Source organism: Calliopsis andreniformis, chromosome 9 (genome assembly GCF_051401765.1).
Source record: "Calliopsis andreniformis isolate RMS-2024a chromosome 9, iyCalAndr_principal, whole genome shotgun sequence".
Lineage (NCBI taxonomy): Eukaryota > Metazoa > Arthropoda > Insecta > Hymenoptera > Andrenidae > Calliopsis > Calliopsis andreniformis.
In genome coordinates, this window is record NC_135070.1 from 18,636,936 (window position 1) to 18,658,669 (window position 21,734).

The 21,734-nt window shown below is 45.6% G+C and overlaps 1 protein-coding gene across 1 annotated transcript in view; it reads left to right on the forward strand.

Moving 5' to 3' along the window:
- Positions 1–21,734, forward strand: part of By (focal adhesion protein tensin) — a 140,851-nt gene that overhangs the window by 31,488 nt on the left and 87,629 nt on the right. Inside the window, exons 2-3 of the mRNA XM_076386056.1 lie at positions 20,034–20,142; positions 20,496–20,533. Of these exons, the coding sequence (XP_076242171.1) occupies positions 20,034–20,142; positions 20,496–20,533 (147 nt within the window). The remainder of the gene's footprint in view (positions 1–20,033; positions 20,143–20,495; positions 20,534–21,734) is intronic.

Sequence of the window (21,734 nt, forward strand, 5' to 3'; positions counted from 1 at the left end):
TCGTGGAGTGTTGTTAACCACGGGACTGCCTTTGAAGTCCACTAATTGGAAGATAAGCAAGCTCGAGGGCAGAGTGACCTGCCAAAGAGCGAAGGAAATTGAAAACAGCCGAGAATAGCTGGGCAATCGTCGAGGAGCATGACATCGACGCAGGCTCTACGCCCTACGCCATTGTCGCATTGCCGGTGCATGACAATTATCCGCGAGACGGCAGCTTGTACCCGTAATGTAATTTCCTAGTATTATGAGGCACAATCGGGAACCATCGAGCATTATTCAAGGAAGGGACTGCAGGAATGCACGAACAGTGGAAATTCCACGATCCACGCCGAGGGCTCATCGATCTTTATCGACGGTGCACAAAGGACGATCAAGATACGGAGAAATACGGGCGCGTGAAGCTCCGTTTATGGCGACTCCCGGATCCCTGCTGCAGTTCCGCTGAAATTTAAGGGATATCGCGTTCGTCCTTGATACCGGGAACCATAGACTCTTGAAACTGGATTCACAGTACGTCTGGGCTATCAGTCGCCTGTCGAAACATTCTTCAATAGGTTTTACGCGGTCCTGTTCAGAGGATTGTCACGTGGATCACCGATGGACAGTATCACCGTGCAAAAATCCAGTGAAGAATCCAGTAAAGTTCAACAGACTCTGAGAGATAGTGTGGACCTGGCTTAACGCAGGCAGATCTGTTGACGCGATTCAACAGGCGGAATTTATTTCCTTGGACGTAATTGCGTGATGCAGTCTGAAGGTTAATAGAGATCCCTGTCGAGCGTCAAGCAATTTTCGACATTGTTACTTGACCGTCGACTAGCTCGTTTTATGCCGATGTTGCCATAGGAGGGATCGACGGGAGGACGCGAAGAAGGAGAAAGAGGAGAAAGGGAGGAGGCCCGTAAGTGGCGAATTCCCGTCATTAAGTCGTTACTCGGACGCAGGACGACAGCAGGCTAACAGACGGTTAACTGGCTGCTGAACTTGATCGACCGATCGCTGACTAGCAAGCTTGATCGATGAATTACAACCCCCATTTGGCATCAACCCCTTGCTATCTTTCATCTAATCTATCAAAGATGACTTATCTATTATAGAATTAGGGTTGTATATAAAAGATGGAAAAAATAGATAGAAGTACCGGGACCTATGAATATTAAGAAAAACAAATTTATGTGTCATGTACAAGACAACTCTCTCCATTTTCTACAATATTTTATTCACTCATCTTGTTTGCCTCTGAAAAATATCGAAGGAAAATTTTCGGCTTCCCGAGCTTGCAGGCTGGTGGTACCCTCTGAATTTTCCATTCGGTCTATTTGTTTTCTCCATTTTCTCCACGAAAAAGCGGAACGTATCCATCAGGTTCAGAATAAATCTCGGAATCGCGAATTCCTGGATTCCACTCGCAACCCTCAGACCTCTGCACGCTCCTCTCTCTGGGTCCCCCTGTTTAGATAATCACGGCGTCGTGTTTTCACCGGTGGCTTCCCTCTTTAGTTAGTTGGGCGGAAGAAGGTGAGACGCTCTTAGATTGAAGATCAGACGTGCTTTCGAAGCACGTGCTGCTCGACGCTGTGAACAGAGATGCTCGTTATTATAGTTGGCTACTCGAAGTAAGACGTCTTCGGGGGGTTTGCTCAAACTTGCACGTGTACACTTCGAAATCTCGCCGTCAGTGAAATTCTGTTTCCCGCTGGATCATCATTTTCTATTAATCTCTAAAGAGGACACGCTCAAACGACGTCTTGTTAGTCAAATGTGTCAGGTCGATCAGTAGATAAGTAAGATTGCAAATTCATCTAGAATTCAGGTAAAACAGTATGTAGCATTCTACATCTCATCTCAAGATTCTCCCAAGACCTCGAGTTCTTATCATAATTGTAAAAGCGTAGTCGTATTCGTCCCCTTCGAAATAGTGCTGCAAAGTGTAGTTTAACTTATGAGCTACTTGTTACGCGGGATTTTACTCGTAAAACAGTCCAGGAAACAGCTGTTCCACTTAAAGCCTCGCTTTACAATGCTGCATATTTTTACATCACCTGGAGTCACTCGCGATAAATTCAAGGCTACGCGTAATCGCGAGAGCCCGCTAGCTCTCGCTTTGCGCGTCGCTGGCAATTTCGAAAATGTTTTCGCTCAAGTGTCGATGCAATAACGATAGAATGCGTAAGGTGGCCCCCCAGGGCTATTGTTCGAATGCACCAAACGATGAGTGACGATCTGATAGCGAGTCGGATCGCGTGCTGGCTGGTTGCTTGCCTCCCTATAATTAATTAACGACGAACCTGGGGGAGCGTTGTTTCACTGTTACGCCGTTTTAGTCGGTTCGCGCGTGGCTCTGCACCGCCCTCGGTTTTGTGGCCTTAATTAATCTGACGCGTCCAATTTGCCCGACTCCCATCGTCTATAGACGATTCAGTCCGTTGGAGCTGTTATGACTCGCGCCAATTATCGGTAATTAAGTATTCCGAAGGCAACTCGTCATTAACACGAAATGAATTCAGTGGCTTTCGTTTTGAGGGTATTCTCGCGAGTGATAGTCGCCTTGGCACGTATCTAATCGCTTCTAATCACCTTGGCGATTGCTCCTAATGAATATGGACAATCGGTGTCGCGCACAAATTGCGTTGGACGTTGGGAGACATGCTGGTGCATCGACAAAAATTCTAAGCGCCCTGAGCGCCAGGTGAACGATGTGGTTTCTTGCTGGTCGTGACTGTGGAATGAGATTCAGTTGGGTTTCAGTCGAGCCTGTTGAATAATATGGTAGATCTAAGGCAAGATCTATGGTAGATCTACACTTATTCCGCTATCAGTAATGTTTAGGTGTCTGACACGAATATGTAATTGAAACTCTTACAAATCTTCCAGATCAAGATGTACTGGTTCCTCAAGACTATTTGTCCTACTCCAAACCACTAAAACAAAAATCTGTGAACATAAAACATCAAGTAAAATACGCCAACTATGCGTCGTTTTCATCTCGGCTAGATGACAGTGTTTTATCACATACTCGCCGGACGAATTCGAAGTACCGACTCGTTAAGCCTCTTAATTAAAGTGTAGCTCGCAGCGGCCGAGTTTCTCGAGAATCCGAAGAAAAAAGGCACCTGCCAATTACGTTCATTGATAACAGTGAGAGCAGGCGGCCAGCATAAGGGTTATTCCACATCGACGCAGGCGTTTCGCGCGACTGGAAGTTACCGTCGCGGAAAGTTCGTCGCGACCAAGTCGTGTATTAAAATTCCAGCATCGACCAGTGCGACTAACGAAGTGTGGCAATCGGCCATTTTTCGTACCGCGAACTGTTCGTTCCGATACGAAACTATTCCGACCGGCGATCCAGCGATAAGGCCTCGGTACAATGGCTTAACTACCACCCCGCATGAGAAACGGCCTTACGTAATTCGATCATTTGCATCGATGATGCATCGTTGTGAATGGATCCGTATCTCGTTCTGAATGTTATCGCGGATTGGCGTTGCCAATAATTATGCGTCCCACGTAGCGATCGTTAACCAGATAGCAACGCGTTCGAAGCAACGAGGGCACAGATTCTACGTCGAATGGGATCGCCTCGATATCCACCCGTCGCGTTGTCTAAATTTTCCATCGCGTTTATCCTGGATCAAAATTATCGAATTTTCCCGTTTTCGGTGATTCACGCGCGAGCAAATAACGCCTGGCACGCTTCATACGACACGGAAACGGGGGCCATTAAATGGAGCACGTTTGTAATGGAACGCTGGAAAGCTCATGAGGGGTCATCCGGTTTAATGACGGCTTTAATATTAACTGTTGCTCTCTACTCTTGCGTGTGGAAAACCGGATGAGGAATTCGCGCGTTAAAATTTGAAATTAAGCGTCTCCAGGGTATTTTGTATTGGACGCTTTCGAATAAGTTTGATAAAAAATTCAAATGCACTTGACAGGCTATAACTACGACATTTAAAACGTTTTATAAAAATGAAAAAGGGGACATTCGTTTAAAAAATGTGTGAAGTAAAATTACGTGAACAAAACAGCGGAGTATTGCACTGAATTTTTTTTAATTGCACCGAAGCAGGTCTCCATAGGACGTGTAAATTCATTCATCAAAAATCGTGGTCATTATTCCTCATCACTCTTCCAGCATATCAGGCTAAATCCCTCTGCTAATTGTCCCGTAATTGCCACTCGATCGCAACTTCATCCACACCCCCTGCCATATTTTCAACATCGAACCAGGCTCTCTATCGGAAGAAGTGAATTCGCACACCTACGTGCCCATTAATCCCCTTGATTGCCATCGATGCGAAAGCCAGGAGTACCAGGACCCAGCTCGTAGCAGCCGATGGTCCTCGAACCGATGGACAAACGGGTCGTGTTAGTGATGCAACGACGATGGGAGATTGATGTATAACGCGTAGAACGAGGCGTGTCCTGAAAGTATGTAATCGACGGGAGAGAATTTGCTGAAGGATTAATGCCCTTTCAGCTGGTCGCCTGGAGGTGCTTCGTCTTCCTAGTCTGCTCATGTTTCATAATCGGCCGGGAGGCAAGCCAGCCGCATGCAGAATTTATTTCGTAAATCAGCTACGTGGAATCGACGAAACACGACGTGGAACGTGTAGTTAGCTCATTTGATTCTGGCCACGCGACTATAAAAGCGTCACCAATCTAACCAGTCGCAGACATATAGGGTAAGGGCATGAAAAATGAGCTCTGAGCACTTACATTACCATATATTTGTAATTTCATGATTGGAATTCGATGAGTTGACTATAAACCAGTTCCGTTATTGATGATTGTGAAAATCTGTAGTGCTGTAAATATCTCAACATCTTCCTTGGGTTTTATTAGCTGGATATTGCGGTCTCAAGGCATAAAAGACTCCGTGACATGAGAATTCTAACTTTATGAATAATAATGATTGCTTGCCCGCACACGATGACTCGTTCTCCGCTCGACAATGTTAAACCCTTCGGCTCGTGAGTTAATTATCTCCGGTAACACGTAATATTTCGATGAGAGAACGTTTGTCACATGTCTCTAATAATGCCGGAAACGTGGCCCTAAAGAATCGTGGAGGAACGGTTCTCTTCAGGGACGTTGCGTGACTCGAGCTGCGCTTGATCTCTCGCTGACGCGCGTGGGACGACTTGTCTGCGTGCCGTTTATTGCAAGACTCGTGAAAATAAGCTGCAAATGAGGTGACCGACTAGAATACTGTTGTTGCGACCGATGGAGACATTATACGTCACATTTTTTCTGTGTAACAACGGCTCTATTTAAGTGGAGATATCTTGTGGGAAGTGTAAAAAGTGACCATTGAAACTGGGCAGGGTTGCATTAGATCTGTGGTACATTTCCTGCTAGATACTCGACTATGCTCTTAATAGCATAATCTAGACAATTATAAGAACTTAATATTCACGAGAAATTTGCGTGGTTTCGTTTAGAAAAATGAAGAAAATCATGACTAAAATCCGTAATAGCTTGAAAAAGAAATAACACTTTTCTATACCATATCTCGTGGTCTCTGACTAAAGCCTGGCTAACCAACTCTGTCATTTTTACAGAATCATTCTATATAATGTTATTTTAGTTCTTTAATAGGCATAGACAGCATAAATTGCAAGTAACAATAATGACTCACAGTTGGTAAAGCTATATGCGACGAATAGGGGCCATTATTAAAACTACTTCCACGTACGCGTTGTTCATCATTATTAAAATTTTTATGTGCGCAGCAGGATGTGCTGCATACTGAAACACACAATGCTTTTTCTTCTCCAGTTCAATCACTCTAATGGCGGCCAAAAGAATGCTCTGAATGCTTTTCTGAAACTAGAAAGGCACAAAGAAAAATTATTAAAAAAATGATGGGACTGGTATCGTCAAAGGGTCAAAGTTCCTTTATGATCAGAACGCATTACACGAACCACAGTCTCGTTATATTGTTTATAGCTACTTGATTAGCAGTGGAAGATGACCTCGAACTCATTCGTCCAAGAGAGACGATGACGACACCCATATCTTCCTAATGGATCGACTTAACAAGTCGAATTACGAAGGTACTGGCCGATGTTGACGTTGAGTCTAAAATTGTCCAGGGGTTGTGTTGTCCTGCCAATCATTATTGACTGACAGCCTCGATCTACAAGCAGTAATGACAGTCAAGCGTGGGCATTTGTTACATGTTCAACAAATGGGGTCTCGTTTGTCCCTTCTTAATTTACCCTAGTCACTATATTTAAGATTAAATGTATGATTATAAATTTAAAATGTTTGCTTTTATAATTAGTTAATCTTACCGACGATTAATTGATTAATATTAGTCTGCTTACTTCCGTTATTCAATTACGAAGGTAATCTCACAAGATAATCAATTACTGCCCAACTCCTGCATGAAAACATTAACAAGTAAATATCGTTGGGGAATCTATAAATTCTTGTGTGCTTAACTGTATAAAGTCGAGTGCCGAGCGATATCAATCGTTCTGACATGCAACGTACATAACCGCGCTCGCTATTTCAATTCGTTCGCATTGAAAAGCAATTTAACGCTCAATTCGTTCACCTCGCTCCTACCTGCCAATAGCCCAGTCCATACTTCATACGTCCGTACAGACACATTGTTTACCTCCTCCTAGAATTTCGCGGTAATAAGTCAGCAGCTGGCTGGGAGTCCAGCACCGTTTAAAATACTGATTTACGAGCTGCAATCAGTCTAAGCGGTAGACTCCGTTAGGGATTTGCGTGACTATGAGTCCCTGACAATAAGATCCATTCGCGTCCCCGCGATCGTTCATCCTTGAACCTTTCACCGATCTCCCGCAAGGTTTGCCTCGTGTCTTCATCATCGCGTCGAATCGACCCAGTTTTAATTTGTACCAATTAGCCGTAACAACGAGAACGCGGCGGACACGCCGACACCATCCGCCTAACGAAATAGTTACGAGGTCGTGACTGGCTGTGTTTAACGTTCGTGACGATGTTTCTCAATTTAATTTCAACTATCCCGCGCTGGTTACTCGATTCAATTAATCGGTCCCCGCGAAACCGCCAGCGAGATGACGCAATGGTAGACCTATTGCATCTACAGGGTGTTCGATAGCAGGTGCCAAGAATTTTAAGGGATGATTCTACATGTTAAAATTGGACTAGAATTCGTGGCATAGACACTTATTTTACTGCAGTCATGGGTTGGTCAGGTCAGACACAGAAATGTCAGTAGAATGAGCTTCGAGTCAGACACATTACAGGTAAGTATACATATGCTAGACGTTCTGTCAACAATTAATAACTTAGAAACTAAGCAAATTTGTGACTTATCGAGCACCCTATATCTGTATTGCCACCCCCAGCAGGATAGATAACATCTATCATAGAATGCTTCATGTATACCCCGAAAATTGTGTTTCTGGGTCTATCATCCATTTTTAGCTGACACCTCGTCCCAGGAGAAATAGGTGACGTTGACACGCGCATCGATCACCTGCTACAAGCAGACAGTGATTCCTCTTCGGTGTTCCGCGGTTGTTGTAGGCAACGAAAGACGCGTCTGAAGCAAAGGAAGGTTGCAGGTCCGAATATGGGACACTGCAATTACGCAGAACGCAAGTATTATTACGTTACGTAAGCGGTTGGCCAGGCATAGGCGCGTCACGACTTACGTCTCTCCGACTTACGATTTTCCACGGATAAACACAGAGAAAGGCAGCAAATTAACGTCTCCTCAAGTGCGAGTTCCAGAGGTATCATCAACTTTTATGATACGAAACGACCGCGATCCCTGTTACGTTAAATGTTCCACAATAAGAACGCTCGGGGGATCAGATTTCGAAGCGATGGTATCCGATCCACCCGATGCGAGCAAACCGAAGGCTTTCGCGCTGACAGAATCTAGAAACTGGCCAACTGTTTTACCTAGAAATTAAATCCAACCAGTTGCCCAACTCAATGAAACATGACTCTTCATTCCTAGGTGATCTGTCCTAGCCAATCGATCCGAGTTTCTTCATAATTAACACTGAACCTGTGTATTCTCCTCGGTCAGTCTAAACCTCTGTCACATATTAACCTCGTCAAAAGCCGCCGCCACGATGCGCTCAAAGGATTACGCAACCTTCGTTGGCAGATATGCCAAGCGATCTCTGGACAGATGCTTGGCTTCATGACTCGCGATTGGTATGTCCCGCGAGCCACGTGGCGACGTGAGCAACCCACAGGATAGGTACGTGAAGCGACTTGTTGAATGGCCACGGGAGGCTTCGATGAGCCGAAGAGTCCGTGACTCGCGACAGCTGACTGCGCCGACTTAATCTAGCCGTGAAACGCTCTGCCCGAGGATGTCTCTCGGTAGTCAGCGTCTTGGAGGTAACCCAACACGTCAGTCCAGCAGAGAATGCAACGTTCCTAAGATTCTCGCCTCCCCTCGCAATCTCTAGTCTACTCCGGGCCAATTAACCAAGATCGAGCGGAGTCCTTGACTCCTCGCTTCAGCACGTTTCACGCAACACGCCTCCGAGTGGTATCAAGACCACCGACAGCCTTCACTAGCTCGCGCTCCTCTTTTTTTCGACGCTGGAGAAATAATCCAGAACGATCGGTGAAATCGGACAGGCTTAGAGGCTCTCTAGGCCTCCGAAACGTCCGCTCTCGGTCCGCGGCGGTGCGGCGTGTCGAGCCTCGAGGCGTGTCCAATCGACTTAAGCACCGCGTGCACGCGAGATACGCGGAGAAAGGAAGTGCAGGGGGCATGAGAAAAGTAATCGCGTCAAATTGCTTTGCACACCGTTCGATCAACGCCGACGTCCACTCTCGCCGAGTGATCTAAGCCGACGAATAAAACCAGGGATAATTACAGGACTCGTTGGAACCGTGTTCCGGGGTATCTGGGATCCCCCTTTGACACAGTCTAGTCCCGTTATCTGCCTTCTCAGTAATCCCCTGAAAGTGGAGGCGATTCTGTCACGGCACGCTCGATTTGCGTCGATTCCAATTCTCCACTTTCCTCTCTTTGCTCTTTTTTCGCGCTCCTCGTGATCTCGGGCGAGACACGGGTCATTACTTGAGAGCCTGCGTTTTTCCCCGCCTGGAGACATGAACGGGTCGGTGGGACTCGAGCAATCGTGTCTGGGCGGAACTGTTCTTTGGCGCCCGGTGACATTGCGCAAGGGATACTTGGGAAAATTCAAATCATTCTGCGGTCTGGGCTCTTTAGTGTGTTATTATCCTACATTTGTTGCGTCGCCGCTGGCGGGACATTCCTGTGTGGTTAGGTCGATGAGTATTTTCATCTTGTTTGAACTTTGCCAGATTGAACTGCGAGCGAATTGGAATTGCCTCTGACATGTATATTAAGTAACACAGGTACCTAAGAGCTTTCGAAACTTTTCAATTCTTCTGTGTATTTCTATAGAAATTTTATGTTGCAATATTTACTATGTATTTCTTAAATCCTAAATGGCGTGAATTCAATGACAGAAGAACTATTCGAAACTGTACTGTGAAAAAAAACTGGATACCAAACGGTTGCTGCAGTTAGTACTAAGGTTGATTTAATTAACGATAAGTAATTACTGGACTAGTGTTGCTTAATTGCGATTTTCAGTTTATTATTATCTTATCGCAGTGTAAATTACACACGTAGATTTATTGTGATTAGAATCTCTAGGTTGTTCTACTTGCTTTACGTTTCTTGTTAAAGACGAGGGAAATAGAAGAGAAGTACCACCGTGGAAAATGTTTCTGTGTAGCTATGATGCAGGTCAGTTTATTTAATCTCAAAGTGGATGGTATGGATTAAAAGCGGCGCGCACTTTTTTCTCGAGAATGGCTTCCAACATGGAGTCTTTTTGTTCGCCATGAACAAAACTCGTTGCATAACATGTATGCGAATTATTAGGGTCGCAGGGCTGATATTAGTGTTTTATTTCGACCACCAGCGTTGGCCCAGACTCGTGTAAATAATGGTTGGAATATGCTAATGGAAGGTACAGGTTGTTTTGCTCTCCTGAGAATAAATCTTCGAGCAAGACGTTATTTGGACTACTTACTTAAAACTTCGTCTGGATTAACAGTCGCATTTAGTATAATTATTAGGAAATTCTGATTTCTTACTAGAAGCTAGGGTCTAAGAAAACGCTAGAGATAACAAGACTGGTGAATAGAAGTTTCCGAAATTTATCTAACACTTTCCCAAACTCGTATTTCACAGGGCCAAAGTATCGTAGCACTCTCCATGACTTACGTAGTCCACTTAGCCAACATTTTTCAAACTTTTAATCAGTATCTTACTTTGTGCTCGGTAATGGACTGTAACGGCCTAAAACTTGAGACCAACTTCATAATTATCATCTTGGAGCTGGATGTAGTTAGCCGTAAGAGGATAACAGACACAGCGCTGCTGAATCGGAGAAACAGCTGTTTCGCGTCGGTCACGAGCGTTTGCCAAGAACTCCGGGAACATTTCACGTGGAAACTAGGAAAGTGGAGCGCTCGTCGGGACCTCGAGAGACAAGGGCCGACGACGAGAGAAGAATCATAAAGCGTTTTTTCCTTCTGGTGCCGCGTGAATAACCGCGTCCCTTGAAGTGGCGCTCGACGAAAAAAGAGTGTACGAAGCGACGCTTACCTTCGTTACGAAACGAAGAAAGGAGCAAACGTCGAACAAACGCGGGTGGAATAGAGTTGAGTCTAATTGCAGGAAATACGGAAGTCAATGGAGGGAGAAGTTCCCGTGAAAAAGTCTCGTTTACAATTTATCGAACGTGGGAGAGGCGAAAAAATCCTAGCAAGAAGTTCAATTTAATTTATCGCTCAGCAGGCTGCTCTGTTGAAATCGATTTCATTCGCTACGTTGTAAAGGACGTTTTATTGTTCTTACTCTCGATACCAGGCGTAAAAAGAACCTCGTAACTCGTTCGTCTACTCGTCGGTTTTTGCGAGCCGCAGTTGCATAGTTCACTCTCGTAACTGAGGTCTTATTATACGAAGATGTTCAGGGGACGTTCACGGTGTAAATTGAAATACAGATTGCCGACTTAAGAGTCGGATCCAATCTGTTTTATGCAACTTGGTAACTATATATATCCTAAGCAATATTGGATTAGATTACGCTAGACAGAAATGGAGTACACCTGTGTGTACATTTGTGATTCCTAGAGATTTTAATGGAATCGAATCAATTTCCTTTTGCTGATCATTGACCTATCACAACATGATCTTCATCGGTAAACTATCATAAAAAAGAAAACTTTGAAAGACTAATGCTCACAAAAAGAACAAGAACCATACTATGTTCATTACCACGTCTCTATGGCATCGTTGTTCATTATTCAGATGAATATCTGGCGTCATCGATTTTTAGGTGGCTTCAATGGTCTCATCTTCCGAAACCCTTTCTAGCTCAAAAAGCGTCTACAAAAGTTAGGGGGTTCTCGAAATACAGGAGGGCTATCGCTAACAAAGGATACCGCAGACTCTTTGTTCAAGCGACCATAGTGTCTGGAACCTTATGGATCGTCGTCAACTGGTTCGTGGATAAATTCCCCAACGTCGAGGGCGTCTGTAACGAAGGGCCGCCGGAAGATTTATACGCGACCTTCCTCCCATATGCGCTCGTACTCGTCGAAGTAGGATTATGATGTTTCCAAGTAACAACACGCCCTACGCGATGGACACGTGTGCGCGCTCCATGCTGGGCGTCTTTTCCTTCATAGCGTTCCTTCTGCCGCCTTCGACAGGAGTAATTTACATATATTTCAGTCGTATAGACTACAGGTAGAGGCAATAACAGGATAGAAAATGTATTAAGCCTGATCGTTGTTATTTGTCATGCAGTGACCGAGAGAAGCCTAATGCCTCTATCTTTGAATCTATAAAATTTATCTAGCCCGTGGGCATTATTTTAAGTATGGAATGCAATAGAGAACTCGTGGAGATGGTTCCAGTTTATTGACCGAAAATACTATAGGGTACTTTTCAAATATTTCTGTAGTACCAGATATTCTACTATGTCTGCCTGAAACATTCCATATCTACTTAACTATTCTACTTGCCCACTCGACATAAATACTTTATTCGAAACGGGTCTAAGTAATTTTCTTAATCTTATCTTTTCATAATCGTCTTAATTTTCCTTTCTATCATTCTTCTTTAAAGCATCCTCGGTTCAATATGTTCAGTATAATCCTCCTCGATCCTTTCTTCCCTTTTTCGTTCAGTGGACACAAACCAGAGAGTAAATTTTATATATCCCCTCGTTTGATTCGCGACATGAGATAAATTCGCATTTACCTTGAGAGAGGGTGGTGAAAAAGCGTAATAACGGGGAATTTATACACTTCGTACCAGTTACGATGTACTTTGTGCCCTGGCGTATTAGAAATACGTGGCGCGACGAGAAGAAGAGTATAACGGCGGATTTTACGGGTCGAGATTTAGGACTGCAGGCTATGGGCTCCACGCGGTGCACAACGTTCGCCATTTTTCAGCGTGCCTTATTGGCCCGTTCGTTCTGGCCGGATAACACCGCTGTCTGAGCTATATAACTGGCCAGGGAAATCACAACTGGTCAAATAATCCTGGGACGTTTGTCATCGTTAGGTTAACCGCGAGTTCTGACCACTTTCAGATAGGATTACGGTCAGTCGGGTAATAGTTTCGATCATCCTCTCGTCTGCTTTAACCGGAGTCGAATTATGACTTCGACTGACTCACTTTTGCGACAGGTCACGGGTCCAATCTATGAACTTCCATTTTTGCTAGCCTTCTGCGGGTCAAAGTGTTATCTTCGCTGGGTGTTACGACACTCTGATAATAACGATGAAATTTTAGCAATCAGTGTTTATAAACTCCTATTTATTATACTATATTTTTTGAAGAATACTCGCTGTGTACATAAATACCTAAAAATACAATAAACTAGTTCAGCAGTCTATCAGTAGCATAGTGGACTCAATAAAATTCAATGTAGCGAAAAAGTCAGTCGTCAAGGATTCTCGAACCCTCAAAATAGAGCAGCAACGAATACCAGCGGTTTCTTAGAAACTGCATCGAGGGGCAGCGCTGGCAGCTTCCTCGTATCCGTCGTGTCACAGTAGTTGCAATTCGATTGTAATCTGTTCTGGGGATTTTTCTGGCCGTGGGCTACGATGCAACCGGAGATATTATTGACACCGCGACTCGAATTGCGGGAGCACGATCGTGGATCTACGTGGCTAGGCGAGGGCAGAGATCTCGTTGAAAGATCCAGATACACGGCGATAACAGAGCAGCGGCTGTACTTGACACACCGGGACGCGAGATTACGTTGCACGTGCAACACGGACGGCCTGGCGATTCAGCATCGCGAATAAAATGCGGAATGACGAGCCGCCTGTGCTCTATCTTCCGTGCTCGGCCTCCAACCGGTTCCTCCGCTGGATTTTCGCGTGGGAGTGCTCGCGAATCGGGTACACGAGCGTCAACGGCTCCTCGCGCGTTATCCATCCTGGAAATTCTGCGCGGAAGAGACTTGACGACGAATCCCTTCGAAGTGGCCTCTTCTGGAGGGTAAAGGACGATTCGAATCTTTGAGAGGAAAAATGAGGGACTCTGAACTGCATCCCCGACGGAATTAATAGACTTTCTTCTGGGTCGCAGACCACAGAAGCGATCGTTCAAAGTCACTCGAACACGACGTCGCGGCGGCGGCCAGATAAGCGTCGACATCGACTCGCTTTACTTCTCTGCTATCGGGCTTTTTCTCTGGCGCGATCTGACTGTCGGCTCACCGATGTATTCATCATTCATCAGTAGAGATAGTGGGGAATGCTTGCCTCCCACTTGAGGAGGAGTCATTTGTAAGGGGAAGGCAATTTATTTAGTTAATCCTAATTAGCTAGAAGTATAGAAATTTTCCAAATCCCCTTGGTTCTAGTTTCATTGCGAATCACGATGGTCAGAGTTACAAATTATTTTTCCACGAAAACATTTCGAGATCCAAATTAACTCAGCTTCCTCGATTGCAATACATAAAATCATTCGAAGCACTCCAGCACAACCAAACGAGCTCCATCTCCAACCAGTGTGTATCTCTTCCCTCAAAAATTCATTCCATTCGCAAACGCGTGATCCGCGAAGCGATACCATCGCGATATCTCCGTTTGCAGCGCGCAGCGAGGCCAATTTTTTCCGCAAGCATCGTCTCGGCCACGAGCAACTATAACTCACAAAAGTCGGTGTTGCGACCAGGCCATCGGCATTCGGGCCACGATGCACGGAATGAAAAGTGAGAGAGAGGCGAAATAATAGCGGAAGGAGGATCGATGGGACGAGTACGTCCTGATTGGTAATCCTTCGGTGCCAACGGCGCGGTAAATCCGAAACGGAAAGGGAACGGGACCGAGGAGAAACGAATATTCGGCGAGGCGTGTTCGCCGACGAAAGGCGACGAGGAAGGTGCACGAGAGTCGAGAATTTATTCACGCTGGATGGTGCTCGAATAAATTTCCATTCGAGATTCCCGCCTCGGAGGCTGGCCATCGGTGAGCGTCAAGATCGCGCTGTAAATTTCGTGGAGTCGACATTAGATTTCGATCTGGGGCTATTGTGTCATAAATCGCGAGATACGACCACCGAAATTCGCGAACACTAGATCGATCGATTTGAAAAATTGCTGTGAACGGAGTTGCTATGGACACAACAGTATGTACAGGGCGAACCAAAATTCTAGGCCAGTCGATCAGAGAATGTTGCATACATTGAACTTTGTGAAGGATTCTCCCAGTTTCGTATGTGAGATTTAGTGTAAACCCCTGTTGCGTGAGGCAGAAGGGTGAACTGGAGGAACCAGGAGTTTTTTCTTCTCTCAGGTTTCCACGATTCGTGTTTCATTAAATTACCACGCCTCTCGGAGCACAGATCGCGGATTCTTTTCGACAGGGCACACGCAATCCAGGGCAGATGCGATGCATACGTCTCTGTAGTTTGTTAAAGCACTGTCAGACGCTGTTCTCAATTCAGCCCCCGATAATTCCTTCTCTCTTCGTCCCTCCCGTGCAACATCGTTCGTCCTTCTTCTCTAGTACACGACTTTCGAGGCGAGCAAACGCGATCGTAGAGATGTTTTCGAGGAAGTACGGCGGATTTAAGGCGAGCGTACATTTGCGTTCGAGCGAGGGTACAAGCCTCTTCCTATGCATGCTCTATCATCCGCGCAAAGATGTTGTCATTGAAAGCATTAGCCTCGTTTATATTCTTCTCCTCCCTCTTCGATCGCGTTAGACCACCCTGGTAAACCGTATTTCAACTCGATCGACCGTGTACAAGGCTTCTGCTTACGTTCGTTTCGCATTCACGATTCGATGAACCGATGGTGGCTTTCCTGTAACGATTTTGCGACCCACTCGCTTTCTGTTCTTCCATGTCGATGGATTTGCGCTCAGTTGCTCTTTGATCCTCACGTTTAACGTTTGTACATGCTATTGTGTGATTCTTGTGTTACGGGTTGTATCGTAGCTTCTTGTTACAGGCTGACGGGGTTTAGTTTTTGTGAGATTACTGACGTTTTGTTTTTGGAATTAGTGGAGCATATTGTGTTGCATAGGAGTAGGAATATGTATATTCTATCGAATTCTAGTCTAACTCAGATCTAATTTTAATTGAAGTAACTTTAACTTAATGCCTAGGAATTGGACCCTCATCATACTAGGGTAGGGTCGTCCTCAGTTTAAATTCAGATTTCCACGAACTGGGATTCTTGAAATTCAGTAAATTAGAGATTTGAATATTCGAAAATTTAAAGCGCTGGAAATTAGAGGTACTTATTATTACTCCAAGCTGCTTTTTACTACTTTCACGATTCCACCATTCACCATTCTGCGTAGGTATAACATTATTTCGAGAAACAATGGCTCGAGCCTTCTCAAGCGAAAATTCTTATCACCTCGAGACACTCATCCCCGTCAAGAAACATCTTCCTCAAATCCTACTGACAAAAGTCATTTTCCCCGCGCGTCATCGAACTCGCAGAGGATCCCTGCCCAAGGAGATAAAAGCGTCTGCAGACAGACAGCAAGGGACAGGGAAATGAAGCGGGAGGCGCGCGCGCTAGCGGTGGAAGAAGGGAAAGAGTGACCGTGCTCTCCGGCTCGCTTTGTATCTGCGTGGTTAATGCGAGCCAAAGTGTTCCGAGTCAAAGCGCAAACAGAACCCGACAAAGCCGGCTCTGTTCGAGCACTCGGTCCTCTCCTTCGGCGCGCCTCTTTTCCTTCCTCCCTCTGGCGAACGCTTTTGCACGCCACAAACCGCCTGGCGGAACCGGCCGATACACGCGCGGTATCGTCCCGAGCGGAACGCACTTGATTCCACTCGACTCGCCTCGTCAGAACTTTGAACCCGTTCAGCTTCATCCCTCTCCCTCTTCGCCCCTCGACTAGTTCGAGTGTTCCCCTGTGTCAGTTCTATGCCCAGAAACACGCGAGCGAACTAGCTTCGCTCCGTGTTAATCAACGACCGCGCTAGAAATTTGGCTGTGTCGCCTGCTGTCTCAACCCCCATGGAAACTCGACTCGATCCCCGTTTTACCATCCGTTCTGCACCTTCTAATGTTACTTCGACGCTCGCCACGCTCGCTCGCGCGGAACCGTGCCACATTCTGTCACGTTTTCGCACTTTGCGAACCTTTGGCCACGGTAACGCCTATAGGAGATCCAATTTTCGGCCGAGTCGCGGTTACTCGCGCGTTTCAGTTGGTATCCGGGTCAACGCGTGATCGAGTTCCTGCGTTCTCAAATATTTAGAGGTGGATGGGCATCTGGTGCTCAAAGATTGAAGGCGAAATTGAATTTTGATGTTGGAGCTTGATACGGGAGAGGGGGAGATTTGCTAAGGGTGTTCGACGGAGTTGGGACGGGATATTGTACTTCAGGAGTGATGGGATAGACTGTGGAATTGATAGGTCACGGTTTTTGGAATGGGGTTGTGGTAGGTTCTAAGGAAATTGTATTTTCTTCCAAGATGGGCTGTGTTTTAACCAGAATAATTCCAAAAAAAGTAAGAGAATTGATTAGTACTCAGTTAAAATTTTAGGTATGCTGTAGACAGTCTCAATTTACTGTGGATATGAACCTTATGGAGATAAAGTAAAAATGATCAAGGGGTCATCAAAAATAGGCAACCCCAAATACCAGAAGAGGTATATTAACGAGAGCAATAACTCAAGTAAACAATTCCGTTGGCAAAGGAGCTAATTGGTTTCTCAGGCGAACCTGTGTATCAGCAATCATCCAGTAATCGGTGTTACGCAAAATCTCTACGCCACTTAGCTTTGCCCTTCTCCGTTAATCATTCGATTCATCATTCGGACATTCCAACAAGACCCATTAATAAAAACACCGCGTTCTTTCCCATCATTGTACACAATTTCACAGTAAGTTAACTTTATCTCGACGCCGGTGGTGATTGCATACATACGTCGGTAACTAATTGCTGGATTCATTAGTGCATGTGACCTTTGATGCCTCGCGAATAACTGGTCGCCATTGATCACGTACGATTAATTGATCCTTAATCTTCGAGAAAATCCATTGAAATCTCGTGATCGTCGTGTCATTCTCTCTTCAAACTCCTCGTTGTTGGACAGAGGTCGGTGGTGGTGACCCCATGCGCTGTATTTTTTTTCAACAACGAGGTTCAGCATATGCGCTGGGAAGCAGTAATGTTCGAGGTTTAGGCACGCGAGAGGATTACGATGAAACACCGTGACAGAACGAGTTTGGAATTTTGCTTGACCTTAGTGGAGTTAGGGGGATTTCGTTGCTAAGGGGATACTGAGGATGAACGACGACCTGGAATCTTAACGGTTATGACACGACTGCGGCTTCTGCCACGTAGAGGCTTAAACTGAATTGCAGGATGGAGTGAAGTTGGGCTAATGGTAAGGGTGATACTATGACAATGGTTTACAAGTGTAACAGCTAAAAATTTGGTGTGATTCCATCCACAAATATTACAAATATCAGAAATTAACAACTTTCTAGTTTCTGCACAGTGAAAAATTGCTAAGCGAAATCGGAAATCAATACAGACATCACAACAGTATGAATTTATAACTTATTCATAATGTTTCCTCGGTACTGCATCCAGAAACGAAGTGCTACGGAAGAGAAATTCAATAGAATCAGTTTTTCTGTGGGTTGTATTTTTATCCCTCAACATTTGTTTTAAGAGCAAACTTGTTAAACACAAACAATGGAAAATATTTGTCCGCAAGTCCATGCGGGACATTCACAAATATACGACTAAATGAGAATCACTCGAACGGTATTCCATCCATACAGAATATAATCAAACGAATAATATCCGACAAATATAGTAGCATGCATCATTCGAACGAGCTGATATAGAAAGGCGATTCATCGTGCAATAAAAACGAGATGAAGACGAGGGTGGCTACGTGACCACGTTCGCGATGACAGCGAACACTGCGAGAACTTTTGCATACAGTAACCAATAAGGAAGCTCGTTCTTCCGCCTCCGTGCTTCGACCGCGTCGAGTCACTGTAATTCAGTCCGTGACTCGCAGTGGGGGCGATAAAGCTGATAATTACAAAATATTACCGCCCCTTAATGGCTCGGTATTTTACAATCTATGTCGCCTGGCTCGGTGCCGCGTTTACAGCAGTCACGCTGTCGGTCGGGGCAAACTTTGCTCCGATAAAGCGAATGAACAGTAACCACGAGCGATAATGTCGTGGGATTTTCATTGAGAACGGCTTATCAGTAAAACGCGCGGCATTATCGCATCGGCTGGAAGAAACGCCGTTGTCCGAGCCCGATTCTCGCGAATCGTTGCTGGTGAATCGATGAAAAGACGTCTGGTTGCGTCGTCGATCAACGCCGCGGAACACTTTGAGGCTTGATAACGAAAACGCGGGAATCTGCGTGGAATGCTAGGCCGATGTTGCATGCCTTCTGGTATTGGGTTAATTGCTGGCTGCGTGAAACTAATGACACAGAAATATTTCCTGCAGTTGCGGGTCCTTGGGAGTTCAATGGAGTGGAGGAATCTTGCTGGATTCGGTATGCTTGTGAATGGAGAATTTGTCTTCAAGAATGCCTTCGAGTCTTTTCATGTGAAGATGTCTGTACACAGAAGTCTATCTCCATCTTCAAATGGTATTTGAATTAAAACAAAAACTAGATTTTCACATGAGTTATAGTATCCCCAAAGAAGTTAAACAAGATTGTCAAAGGAATCAGAAACTTCTAAGTCAATAAGGACTCGAAAGATCTCCAGTTTTCTCTGCTTCCCTCGAGGCATGTATCGAAAGGCGCAGATCGAGTTCCCTGAAAGCCGATTGAATTATTTGCCATCGCGATGGGAATCGCTAAGCAGCGTCGAGCGACGTGGTGGTACGCAAAATTTGGCTCCGTTCCACGTATTGTTTTCCAGGAATAGGATCGATGGACGCGGGTGAAAGCATAAGGTATCCACTTCGTGAATAGTTGGGTGTTGTCTGTAATCGGAAGCCGCGCATTGGGGGCTCGTAAGTGCTCCAGTCGCTTATTTGCGCATAACTCTGCGAACTGCCTTTCCAAAGTGCCTCGCGTAGCCGCTTATGCGCTGTTAACGGATTGAGGGTTGAGGCGAAGTCGCGGGAGGCGACAATCTCTCCGAAGACAGATGAATCCTTTCCCTCGAGTCTCCTCTCATAATGAATTTTACGCTGGTCGACTTGGAGAGGTTCTCGTCGTGGTCGTGTTGGGTTAGCCGTGTCCTCGAGAACAATTTCAAGTAGAAGCGAGAGTTTTTTGTGGCGTCGAAGCACCGCTGAACAGGCGGTTCATTTAGAACGTCTAGACCTTGTTGAAAGTAACCAGTCAAGAGGCCCTCGTTCACTAATTAATCGGAGCACGGTGGAAGAAATGTATGGAAAAGGTCTTGAGAGCATCTGTAACACGTCAGATGTCTGATGAACGTTTATCGATGTCTTTCACCCAAGACAGGGACAATTATCGGGTTAATTAATCGTTTCTTTCGTTTGGATTGCTTGCAGAGCGATTTTGAACCGCAATGTCACGTGTTCCGGACGAAGCAGTTGCGCAAGCCGCGCCCGTGCCATTTGTGCCATCAGGCGGTGATCAAACAGGCGTCGTGCTGCAGAGGTGAGTCGATAAGGTCATTCTCTACGCTGTTAGGAACCGGGAAGAGTTCGGTCGGTACGACTAACTGAGCGGTAGATGGTAAAAAAGCGCGGGGAATACTCGGCTCGAGAAATTGGCGCGTAGCTCAAACGTGTCTTAAAGTAGACGACTGCATTTCTTAAAAAAATGTCGATATGATTAATTATTTTTCAGTAAGTATATTCTAAAGCTCCAAATCTCATTTTTTAGTAAAGTTTTTTAAAAAATTACTATTGTAAAAAATATTCGGAATTTTTTATTATCTGCGGGAAAAAAATTAATCAGAGCATTTTTCACAGTCATTCCTCTTCAAGTTTTCCTTTTTTTTATTTCAGTCTGCAAGTACATCTGCCACAAGACCTGCGAGGATAAGGTAAGCGATCCTAATTTTTCCCTGGTTATTCGATCGAGCAAACGACGATCAAACCCCCCCGTGTCACTTGCCACGAATTAGTGTTTACAATCGACTAGCCTCTTCTCGGAAAGTCCGCGACAGGGTGGGAACGTGGAGAGCACTTCCTCGTACATGAAGAGGCTCTCCGTGGCGAGCACGGGTCTCGTACTTCCTGGTACTCAAACAAATCTCCCGTGCCTCGGACACGGAAAACAAAACGCTCTCGGTTAAGTCGGCCTGCCCTCTCTCATCGAGCATAGATAGCCTTGTCGTTAATTTTTCTGACGCGACGAACGATACCGCGGCCCTTCGCGGAATGGTACCGGAAGTCATCGAGAGCCACGCCGCAGATCCCAGTTAGTAGATGCATCTTAATTCGAGCACCAATGGCGTGGCCGATGAGATTCTCGGTTCCCCGAAGTCTCTCGATACGACGGCTGTCGGCGTGAGCGTGTGTCCGTGCGCGAATAGACCTCTGGCCGAGCTTCCTTGTGTGAAATGCGGTGTGGGTTCAGTCACCGGGCAGGGCACGAGCCTCACTTACCTTGCCTTCTTCGTATCTTGAAGCGCTCGTGTGTCACGCTTGCACACAGATGCAACGCGAGTCGTTCGACAGAGCGCAGCGGAAGGATGAACGCTGGACGTCGCGGAGAACGTGCCTGAGACAGTAGGAGAGCACGACTAGCTTCTGTAAGTGCCAGGACGTCGTTTGTTACGATGGTTTTGTGCCAGCCGCGAACAAAACGGTTGGCCCCGATCCCTTTGATACGTCCATTTCGACGGGAAAGAGCTTCCATTACCAAGCGGGACGCTGAACGATTCAGCAGCAGCGCAGATCGGTTAGGGCTGACACGGTGAAAGCAAAAGAGTCCCGAGGCAGCGCGCGATTAACATTTAAGAAGCCCGACGAACGCTGATAGTCTCGTCTTCATCGCGGACTTTCGTTGAACTTGTCATTACTGCCAGGCAATTAGCGGCCAGTTGCGAATGACATTTCGATAGGCGGAGAAAAAAAGCAACGGAAGGCATAAAGTTTAATTAGCGAGATCAGCCCGATAGATTATCAGCCCATTGGTGGAAGGCTACTCCGCTCGAGTATCCAGTTCTATGCGCGATTATTGAGCCTGTTTGTTCTGTCACGATTATTGGTCGGGGGAAAAAGATAACAATTCCGGTCTAA